At 40.4% G+C, this 11,830-nt stretch overlaps 1 protein-coding gene across 2 annotated transcripts in view; it reads left to right on the forward strand.

Moving 5' to 3' along the window:
- The first annotated feature begins 150 nt into the window (after window positions 1-150).
- Window positions 151-11,830, forward strand: part of PXDN (peroxidasin) — a 142,539-nt gene continuing 130,859 nt past the window's right edge. For both annotated transcript variants that reach the window (XM_069108689.1, XM_069108690.1), the window contains exon 1: window positions 151-590. In XM_069108689.1, the coding sequence (XP_068964790.1) occupies window positions 373-590 (218 nt within the window). In that variant the 5' untranslated portion in view covers window positions 151-372. The remainder of the gene's footprint in view (window positions 591-11,830) is intronic.

Below are 11,830 nucleotides of genomic sequence, written 5' to 3' on the forward strand. Positions count from 1 at the left end.
CCCCACACACCCACCACCCACCCCACCCACGCACACCCCCCCCAACACCCCCCCCCCCCCCCACCACCCAACCCCCCCCCCCCCCCCCCCCCCCCCCCCCCCCACACACACACCTCCCCACCACTCTGCTCCCCCTTCCCCCCTCCCCTCTGGGCAGCTGGGGAAATCCGCTCAGCTGCTGCCTCTGCTGCGGCTGCCGCTGTGTAGCCACGGTCTGGCTCTATAGAGGCAGCCAGGCCGGGTGGAGCAGGGCCGGGACAAACTTGGGTGCTGTTCTTCGTTGCCGGCTCTCGCACCCCCTTGCCACCACCCCCACCCCGAGGCCGTCTCCCCTCGATCCCAGCTCCAGAGACTGCTCTTCCCGGATTTGCAATGGCCCCCTCCAGAGCGGGTCTCCCGCGCTGGCTCCTGCTCCTCCTGCTCTGGAGCTCGGGGGTCTTCGTGGGGGTTTCCCCGCAGCTGGGCAGCAGTGGTGGGGGCGGCGGCAATGGGGGGTGTCCCAGCCGCTGCCTCTGTTTCCGCACCACTGTGCGGTGCATGCATCTAATGCTGGAGAGTGTCCCTGCCGTCTCACCCCAGACCTCCATCCTGTAAGTGGCTTGCTGAGGGGCTGAGGGGTGGATTGTGAGATTCCTGTGGCTTCTCCCGGGAGGGGTAGGTTGTGATTGAATGGATTTAGAAAACCTTACTCCCTTCCATCTTTCTGGGGTGGGGGGAAGCGGGGAAATAAATGAATGAGGAGCTGGCGCGGGTTTGGGAGATGAGGTTTGCCTTAGTGTGTGTTGTATAGTGTGGAGTGGGTGGGGATTGAGGCATCTGGCCCCAGAGCTCTTTGTCTTCTTTGGCCCCATACTTGGTAAGACTTCTAGAAGCCGGATCAGAGTCTACAGAGATTCTCCCCGGGCTCCTGCTTTATGCCAGAGGGAGTCTCCTTTGTTAGCATCTGGAGATTCCACAGCTGAATTTGGAAGCTGCAGGGAGCAGCTAGGGAAATCCTCTTCGCCTTCCCAGTCCTTTTTCTCTTTCCCCATCTCATTTCTTCCCCCTCCCTCTTCCTCCCCCCTCCCCATTTCCTACCCTCATTCTTTTCTCCTTCCCTCACTTTCTTATGCTTCAGCTCCCCCGTCTCCTTCCCTATTCTCTCCTCCTCCACTTTCTTTCTCCTCCCCCACGTCTTCTTGTTTTCCCCTCTCCTGCTCCCTGTCTCCTTGTTTCTCCCTCTGCTACCCCCTCAACTCACTCCCCTCCTTCCTCTTTCTCCCTCCTTCATCCAAGTCCTCCTCCAGTCCCATCCATTTCTTCCTTCTACTCTATGCTTTTCGCCTCAAATAATTTCCCAGCTCCGGAAAATGTGGTTTCCTCCTTTTTTCTGTGGTTGTTAAATCTCTTTATTACCAGCTTTACCTGGTTCTGAAAATGCAGATCCTCTTCTTACAAGAGTTTCACAAATTAGACACTGCTGCTCCTTTTCGGTTTTCTCTTGAACTTAGGTTGCCAAGTTTTCCAGGAATTTTACCACCTAGGGCATACAGAGCATTTCAGATTTTTCAGAACAAGTTCCTGCGAAAAAAGGGATCAGAAGATATTGAGAGTAACATTTCAGAGAGCCTTCCACACACCTCCTCCAAATACCTGGAAGTAGTCTGTTGCTTGCAAACTCATTCATTTAAACACTTGGATTTACCTTCATCATGCAACAGGCTACATTTATTATATATATTTCACATTCAAGTTAAGAAAAGCACAGCTCACAGAAGTTTCCCTCCAAACACAAATGCAAATCCAGTGTAAAAACTGCCTGCTGTCTTGGGGCTTCCCCAAGGAAAATGTTTCCAATCTTTTCAAATTTGTGTATTTTCTTGGGATACAAAAATGCCACCAGAGATCGCTGCAGGATTTAATGTATTCACAGGATTTGGGCTTAAACTTTGATTAGACATTTTCAAAATCCATAAAAGCAGCCATTCATTTTAGATACTGAATATAATTTAATGGCCTATAGCTACATTTTGGGATGCCAAAAATAGTTTTCACTTTTCTTGGCTAAGTGAAAGAAATATTGGCAGGATGGAATGGGGTCCTGCAGAAGCTGTAAAAGTTTTAGTGAACTATTCAGGAAGTGGGTGGTTAGTGTTTCTTACATTTAAAACAAAGTACATTTACAGAACACCTTTCAGACTGATCATTGATTTTTTTTTTTAGGAAGTTTACCGTAATTTTTTTTTGGGGGGGGAGGAAGTGGGGTCAGTTATTGTCTTTGAAAGTTATTCTCCTCAGTGATAAGTTTTTCCAGCCTGAATTAGTAGAGGTGGTGGTATTCCTTGCATGTTCAATGGAGCAGCTACAGTAATATGTTTTTTTTTTCTTTAAAGGGCAGGGCAAGGTTTCTTTGGATATGGGTATTTTTAATCCTTCTGTGAGTCAGTGGAAAAAACTGGGACAATGCAAGTATTATACTCATCTGGCCAGATTTTAATATTTCTAATCTACTCTTGTCTTCAAACCTTATTTGCTACTTGAAAGAAACTTTAGTGTTAAGTATGCTTAAAAGTGGACAAAGATGGTATCACATGTATATTAGTATTAATACTAAGTAAATATTTAATAACTTTGTATTTCTAAAAGTGGCATAGGACATGAGGTTAGTGGTACTGTATGGTAAAGAGCTTGAAGGACTATAACATTTCTGCTTTCAAAATTTACAACTCTTTGGGGGGGAGGGGCAGGAACTGGTGGGTTTCCAGATGTGCTATGGAAGGGGCACTTAAAGATGGTGAACAAGGATGTGGAATTGCACTGACTCTTCCATTTATTTATAATACAGATAATATTATATACTATATATTATATATAATATACAAAATACCTGTGTATAATACAGGTGGAAGTAAGATGAGAACATATTTCTTAGTCTGGTTAGGTAAACTGGTTGTTGATGAGTCAAGCAGTCAATAAACATTTATTAAGTGCCATGAACTTCCATAAATGCTTGGGATACAAAAAGGCAAAACACAGTCTCTGCTCTCAAGGAGCTCACAATCTAATTGAGGAGAAAACAAGCAATAAATATGTACAAACTATATAGAGGATAAACAAAACGTAAATAATAAAGAGAAGACACCAGAATAGAAAGTTGGCTCAAAAAGGGAGGGGGAAGTCAAAAAGACTGAAAAAGTTATTTTAAAAAATAATTTTTTTTTGCTAGTATTTTTTTTTTGGCTAGTATTTGTGTTAAGTGTCTGAGGTCAGATTTGAACTCAGGTCCTTCTGACTCCAGGGCCGGCCAGTGTTCTATTCACTGCACCACCTAGCCACCCATTTTTTTTCTTTACTATTTTCAGAAGTACCTTCTCTGCCTTAGAGCCCCTCTTTTCCTTAAGTAGTTTAGGGACCATTACATGAAGTCTTTTCCCATCCCTCCAACTTCTAATGACCTCCCTTCCAAATTACCTTATATTTTCTACTTTGCATTTATATTATACATGTATGCACATTACATATAAAATATGTATTAATTTTATATTTGTGTGCGCATACATACACATATATGTGTGTGTATAATCTTACATTCACCTGTTCTCTTCCCCAATAAAATGTAATCTCAGTTCTTGAGTAGGAGTAATTTAATTCTTTCTAATTGTATCTCCATGGTCTAGCACTGTGCTTAGCCTTAGATATTTAATAAATACTTGTTGTTTGATTGCCAGGTGTACTCCAATACCATGTGTCATGAAAGTGGCTCAGGATTCTCAAGTAAATCACTGAAAGACTGGGCAACTCCTGGCAAGGTGGAGAGAAAGTTGGAGACAATGGGTGTGGGTCATGAACCTGGTCTCTAGACCAGGTTCTAGAGTTCTGAGTTGCTCCTCACCATGCTGGCTGCAGGATGATTCATCCTTTTGGCCACTACAACCTCTGAAGACAACTTATTTGAAATTTATTTCCGAAGTAGATTCAGAAGAAATTTAAGGGATTATTTTTCTTATAATTTGAGTAATGATTTGAATTAGCTTGTCGTTCAGGCTCTGTTTGGTATTATTCAAATATAACTAGAAAAGATGTGATACACATAAACATGTAGGGAACTTGTAAAATGACACTTATAACTCTTATATTTGTTTTTGATGTCTGCAAACTTGTAGCCATTTTAGGGAACTCCATAAGATTTCACTATATGTTATTTTCTAGGATATTCAGTGATGTATATTGGAAATGGTTTATTGGCTTAAATGCCCTATTTATTATTATTATTTGATTTTGAGACTAATTCTCTGGAAGCATGTGCCAGAATTAAAGTATAACACAAAACAGGTCCCTCTGCAATTAATCTTTTAATGTACTGAGTTCTATATGGAAGTTCCCACCCTGGTCATTCTCCTTCCATAACCCTCATTTCCCTTCCCACTCCTCAGCTTTTTACTATTTTGAGGTATTAGAATCAAGCCTTGAAAAATAGATTGATTGAAATCCTTTTCTTCAAGGTTCAGTTCAGGTGCCACCTCCTCCATGAAGCCTTTCCTGATTTTTCCCTCCTCTACTCACCCTATCTGAAAATTCTCTCTCCCTTCTCAAAATTTTGTTAAGCCCTTTTAGGCTCTTGCCATCATCACAATCTGCCTTGGATCATATTTACTTGTGCACTTGTCATCTCAAATCTGTACATGCTCCACTGGACTCTGAGTGTCTTGGGGTCACACTATTACCTTAATATATCTGTCCTCTGAACAGTGCCTTCAGAGTGGATACTTAATTACCTTGTTGACCAGTGTAAATTTGTGTTACATAATCTTAACTAACTTTTCTTGCACCAAAGTCATCCTTTTACACCTTTCCCTAATTCATTGTTCTGCACACCATAGTAGCTATTCAGAATTTTTAAAATCTATTCTTAAAGCCCATATGGCTTCCCTTACACCACCATCTTGATTGAAGATTCTGCTTAATACTTTCTTGGAGGGAGAGAGAAGGTGGATATGGCTGGAGGTCCCTCTTCTACTGACCTCCTTACCTTAGGTCACTAAAATGTGGTTTGTCACCATTTCCTCCTTTACTCCCTCTCTCATAAGAAGAGGTAATCTTTCTTTTTGCAAAGGCTAGCTCTTTTCCTTGTGTCTCTCACCCCATTTAATCTTATCTTTTCATCTCTAGTAGATTGTTCCCTCTATCATCCTTAGTCTTTCTCTAATCTTCAAGTCTTTCTCTATTTTTTTGACTTCTTCCCAATTGCTTAGAAACAAAACCACATTTCTCTTATTTCTCCCTCTCCCCCTGTCTCTGGTCTCTGTCTCTCTGTCTGTCTCACACACACACACAGACACACATACACACACACACACACACACACCCCTTACTAGGCTCACTTTATCTGTTTATCCCAACTAGCTATTATTCCATATCTTTTCTCCCCATTATGCGATGGGGTGTGGTGTGTGAAGGGAAAGAGATAGTGAAAAGGGAAGCTCTTAAGAGATACAGAAAAGCTGATGGAAAATTTCACTTCTGGAAGCAATGGAAGAGTGACCTTTGTGGACACATGCTAGCTTTCTTGGCATATAGGCATGCTTGTAAGTCACCTAGGCACTTACTGCCTTCCTTTTGGTAGTCTGTGGTAAAGTTTCTAACCACCTCTCAAGCAACACTGGAATTGACAGTTACATTTGATCCCAATCTTCCACTCAACCTCAGGATCCCTAAAACATCTTCAGCTTCCCTGAGATCTTTTCTGGAGATCATGGTATGCAGTTTGAGAAATGAACTTTTAGTCCCTTTAACTATTTCCAAGGCTCCAGTTAAGACTTGCCCACAAAATTACAGGTATCCTCTTCACTTTACAGGATGTGTTCTGAAAAAAATTGACTCTGAAGGGAATCAGATTTTCCCACCGATTGCTATTTCATATCAATTCTACTCTGCTTTGCTCTGTTCTACCCTGTCTTGTAGCGAGAGTCCCTCTGGACATGCCATTTTGTAGCAGAGGCATGAAGCTGGTATACTGGACTGGTATGTCAGACATTATAGCAAATTAGCAATCTTAAAAGCTGACTTAAAAGCTCTTTAACAGATTCCTGCAACTTTAGAGGTGAAAGCGATCTTAATAATCTTAAAACACTTGACTTAAGTAAGATCACATTAAGTATTTTGTGGCATAGTCAAGATTAGAAAGGTCTTGACTCCCAGTCCAATACTTTTTCTCCTAGACAGCATTTTTGGAGGGGAGAAGGGCAGTACTTTCTACATTCCCCTCAAATGTCATCTGCTCAGGTCAAAAGAATGCTTTTTCCTGCTTTTAGAGCCCTCAGGGCTTTATCCCCTTCTCTTTTAGTATGGGTATTTATGGAGTTGGTGTGAAGGATTCCTAGACACTATTGAACTCCTATCTTAAACACTGTATACCATTAGGCTATGTATAACAAAATGAAAGATCTCTCTTAATTTTTTTCTTTCCCATGACTTTCAAAGTGACTTGAAAAGTACTAATGTCATCTTGGGAAAATATTGTGAGTACAGATTTTCCCAACCTCACAGTATATTTGTCTTTCACTGCCTCTCATTTGAGGAATGCCATCAAACTGCCTGGAATGGGGTTGTTTTTCAGTCTTAGTAGCTTCACACAATGTCCTTTGTCCAGAGCAAAAGAAAATTGTTGGCTTTTCATAAGTGAATGCTAAATGTTACTGGTCATTTTGAGTGACCAGATTGCTATGTGGTGTGAAAATGATTAGTCACATTGGGATCCATGGTAGATGTTTCAGGCCAGCTGTCTTGGACTATAGAAAAATCTGCAGTTGGAGAACTTGTATATTGAAAATATTCTCTGGGCAGCTAGGTGGTGAAGTGAATAGAGCACCTGCCCTGGAGTCAGGAGGACCTGAGTTCAAATGCAGCCTCAGACACTTAACACAAAAACTGGCAGTGTGACCTTGGGCAAGTCACTTAACCCCAATTGCCCTCCAAAAAGCAAAAAAAAATCCCAAAAACACACAAAAAAGAAAATATTCTCCTTGTTAGAACTTTGGCAGGCTAATTTTAATGCAATTGAATTACATTTTCTGAAGAATTTATTTCCCTTAAAAAAAAAAAGAAGCCTCCCAAATCCTTAGATCAAAAGCCTTTATTGTATGAACTGGAGGCCTTTCTTGATCCCTCTCTAAAGCAACTTTCCCTTTCCCCTGCCCATTACCTTAATAGTAATAAAGCTCAAATTGATAAAGTGATTTAAGGTTTGTAAAGTACACTACAAAAATTGTCTCATTTCCTTTTCATAAAACTCCTGTGAGGTAGGTGCTATTATACTTATTTTACAGATGAGAAAATATGAATCAGAAAGAGGTTCACTTGCATAGGAGAACAGCTAATGTCTGAACTTACTATTAGTAATTTAAATTTAGGTCCTCCTTATTCCATAGTTATCTCCATATTTACATTGTATATATTACTTATTTAAATGAACATATTCTCTTTCCCTCTCTTCCCCCCCTATACACAAAGTGAAAGCTCCTTAAGGGGAGGGACTTTAATTTTTTTCCTTGTATCCACAGTGCCAGTCATGGTGTTTGACACATAGTAAGTATGTATTTGCTCAATTCTAATCACTGAATACAAATTTTAGAGGGGGGGGGGCGGTGCTTAGGCCACTAGACTCATTTCTACCTTAAAATTCTTGAATTTAACCTTTGTTTAAAGAATTACAGGGAGAGTGAACTTATTATTTCCCAAAGTGGCCAATTGCATTTTTGCATAGCTCTGGTTGCTAGGTTATTTTCCTTATATGGAACTGTAATCTACCTTTCTGTAGCTTCTACCCCATATTCCAAGTTTAGTTCTTTGGGGACAAACAGAATGTGTTAAATTCATCTTCCACAGGTGTGATGTTAATGGGATATAAGATTCTCCCTGCCTGTTAATAGACCTCCGGTGGAACTCATTAAGGGAAGCTTGCTTAGGGGAAGCTTGCTTGTAAGGAAGACTTTGACACCTTTTGTTTGTTTCTAATTAGGTACTGAGTCACTGAGGGTTGTGATGCATTCTGGCTCTAAAAAGGGTATATATACTGTAAGATTAGGATTTTGCTTTGGGGCTCACTCATTGGGAGAGTGTTCTTGTGATTTGACCAAATGAGACTCAGGAGCCCCATTAAGCCCCCCCCCCCCCCTTAGAAAACCCCAGAGGTTGGTGCTTCTTTCTTTGGTAACTATGTATGTATTACCTTGGTCAGACAGTCTCTCTATTGATCCATGCTGATTTCTTGGACAATTAGAAGCCCTGTCTGTTGGTCTTTATTTCTCTGCTTGTATTTTCTCTATTTTCTTTGTTTGGATTTTCTTTGATGTTCAGGGTACTGATTTTTCCCCTGAACGAAAAAGATTGTTATTATGGGAGTAGGAGTAAGTAAAGATTGTTGACCCCTTGAACAGCTGTCTTTCCTAGTATAGCAGATCTAAGAACCTATGCTAGCAGCCATCCTGGGTATGCCAGTGTGGTTGCTGCTATAGCATGGCAGCCCTCCAAGATACTTGAAGACAGCTATCATATACCATAGCCCTAAGCCTTCTCTTCTTCATATTAAGCATCTCCAGTTCCATTTTGTGCCATGACAATCTCCAATACTCTCACTGTACTTACTGATTGTCTTTCTCCCTTCTATAAACAAGATTCGTACAAAGAGAAGATATTGATCAAAATGAAATACAAACATTATGGCTTATGGTTAAATTTTTTTGGACTCTGGAATGAATGGTTTCCTTACCTGACTATTGGAAGGGAAACAACAAAAATGAAAGTAGAAAGGAAGCCAACATCGAGTAGTGTAAAGAATGCTGGATTTGGTGGCAGAAGAACAACTGTTCCTTCCTTTCAAACCTACGTGACCATGAATAAATCATGTTACTTCTTGGGCATCTATTGTTGGTATGCTTAATGGAGTATGTTCTGATGAAGATTTGGCAAGGGTGACTGAGAAAGAGCAGTCAGATAAATACAGGGAGAAAGAACCAGAATAGAGTAGTGTCAAGAAAATCTAAAGAGGGGTCGGCTAGGTGGCACAGTGAATAGAGCACCCGGCCCTGGAGTCGGGAGGACATGAGTTAAAATCCGACCTTAGACACTTAACACAAAAACTAGCTGTGTGACCTTGGGCAAATTACTTAGCCCTAATTGCCCTCCAAAAAGAAAAAAAAATCGAAAGAGAAAAGAATATAAAGGAGAAGGGTATGATCAACAGTGTCAAAGGCTCTGGAAAGGTCAAGAAGGGTGAGGATTGAGAGAAGGTCCATTAGATTTAGTAATTAAGAGATCATTGTTATATTTAAATACTTTTCACTGAAATGATGAAATTAGGTGCTAAATTGTAGAGAGTTGAGAATGAAAGGAAAATATAATGTAAGTACCTATTGTAGATGGTCTTCTCAAGTATTGTGACAAAAAAAAGGAGAGGTATAGGATAATAGCTAGTGGAAATGGATGGATTAAAGTGGCAGGTTTTTTTTTTTGAAGGCAGGGCAATTGGGGTTAAGTGACTTGCCCAAGGTCACACGGTTAGTAAGTGTTAAGTGTCTGAGGTCGAATTTGAATTCAGGTCCTCCTGACTCCAGGGCTGGTGCTCTATTCACTGTGCCACCTAGCTGCCTCATGTGACGGGTTTTTTGAGGATGGAGTAGACATGGGAATGGTTGTAAGCTGTAACGAGGCAGCCAAAGATCAGGGAGAGATTGAAGTGAGAGAGTGGGGATGATGGAAGGAAGAATCTGTAGGAGAGGACAAGATGGAATGGCATCATTTGTGTATGTAGAGGGGTTTACATTGGCAGTTCATGGTCTTCAAAAACTAAAACAAGGTTTGGTTCTAGTTATTAGTGTTTTGATTAACCCTCCTCTGATAATTATAATACAATTAATAGAATGATAACTTGATGATTTAGCAGATAATATAGATATTGTCTTATGTTAGTTACTCTGTGTGTGTACGTGCGTGTATGTTTTATTCCTGGATTAGACAATGGACTATTTGAGGATTGAGGGTTAGTTCCTGGGATCATAGATCTAGAGCACAAAAGGACCTTAGAAGTTCAAGGGCTCATCAGTTTTGAAGTAGAAAGAACCTTAAAGGAAGTCTTGTTCAGGCCCCTCATTTCATACAGGAGGAAACTGAGGCCCAGTGAGGTTAAGTGATCTATCTAAAGTTACACAGTAGCTTATGTTGTAAGCAATTTCATTAAGTCATATTAGTGACTGAACTGGGAATTAAACTCAAGTCTTTTATGTCTAAATCCAGAGCTCTTCCTGCTGTACTTTCTCTTCTGAAACTCCACGTCTTAAAAAAAACAGTGTCTTCACTTAGAATGAATCCTCCCCAGTGGACCAACTCAAGTGCTGAAAACTTTTTTTTTTTCCTTTTGGTTGTGGGAGGGAGGGGCTGGACTCCTGATTTAATTAATGTAGGTGGAAGTTCTGCTGGGGGAATTCCCTCTACTAAGGCAGATCTACCACTAGATTCTAAACCTGCAATTTATAATCTTATAAAGTTGCACGGGAATACTAAGAGGTTAAGGATCTAAGGTTGTCCATGATCATCCCGTTAGTCAGAGGCAGTGCTTAAAACCAGGTCTTACTGCTTCCTAACCCTTCTCTTTATCTTCTACAGAATTCCGTATGTATTGAATCCATAATTGGAGCACAGTTGGCTACTTGGTGATTTTTGTATGTTGTTTGTATTTATCTAGTGTTTTTTAATAGCTTCCCCTTTTCCTCTTCTCAAAATTTTACTAAATAATTGCTCCAGGATTTATTTAGGTAATGGATTAGAAAAAAAAAACCGCTATAATTTTCAGGTATTCTTAACTTTTAAACAATGGGAATTATATTTTGTTTTTGTTGATCACTTATAATATCTCTATATGACCACAAACAACAATAAAATCAGTTTTGTTCGATCTTTCTCATTTGTGCCCAACTCTTCGTGACCGCATTTGGGGTTTTCTTGGCAAAGATATTGGAGTAGTTTTCAGTTTCCTTCTCCAGCTCATTTTACAGATGAAGAAACTGAGGCAAATAGGGTTAAGTGATTTTCCCAGGGTCACACAGCTAGTAAATGCCTGAGGCCAACCTGACTCCTGCCCTGGCATTCTATCCACTGCACTACCAAACTGCCCAGTGAAATTGCTAATGCCTATGAAATATCATATACAACTTACTGAAGTCTTTGAGGATGAAACTGATACTCCAAATAAGTAGCAGCTATCCAGCTTGATTAATAAATACATGCTATGTATTTTATAGTTTTACTGGCTGTTGTCAGCATGTACTGTTCTTATAACTGGCATTTGTAATTTTCACATCTTCACTTTGGAAATGATTGTTCACTTTCTTTATTCATTCAGTCTTTTAGGAAGTTTTTGAGTACCTATTGTAGATACTTAGGTCTATAGAGAAAGGCAGACAGAAGCATAAACCCTTTTCCTAACATGCTGATCATGCTTAGTTCTTGAATGATTTCATACTTGAATAAAGAGTGAGCAGCTGACCAACTGTGGGGGTGTTTATGTTGGTATATTTTAGAATGGGAGCACAGAATGTTCACAGTTGTAGCTTCCAAATTGTCTAGTTAGTTAATTATTTACTAAGCACTCTCTGTGAATGGCACTCCTTCCTGCCTCTGTACTGAGTGCTGAGGGGTCTTCCTATTTCTGATTGCATATAGCTAAAGATTCAGTTTGGCTTTTTACTGTGTGTGTGTGTGTGTGTGTGTGTGTGTGTGTGTGTGTGTGTGTGTGAGAGAGAGAGAGAGAGAGAGAGAGAGAGAGAGAGAGAGAGAGAGAGAGAGAGAGAGAGAGAGA

The sequence above is a fragment of the Petaurus breviceps genome, unplaced genomic scaffold (genome assembly GCF_028583685.1).
Source record: "Petaurus breviceps papuanus isolate PSGF00001 unplaced genomic scaffold, PetGlider_PUasm1.0 90418, whole genome shotgun sequence".
In the NCBI taxonomy this organism is placed as follows: Eukaryota; Metazoa; Chordata; class Mammalia; order Diprotodontia; family Petauridae; genus Petaurus; species Petaurus breviceps.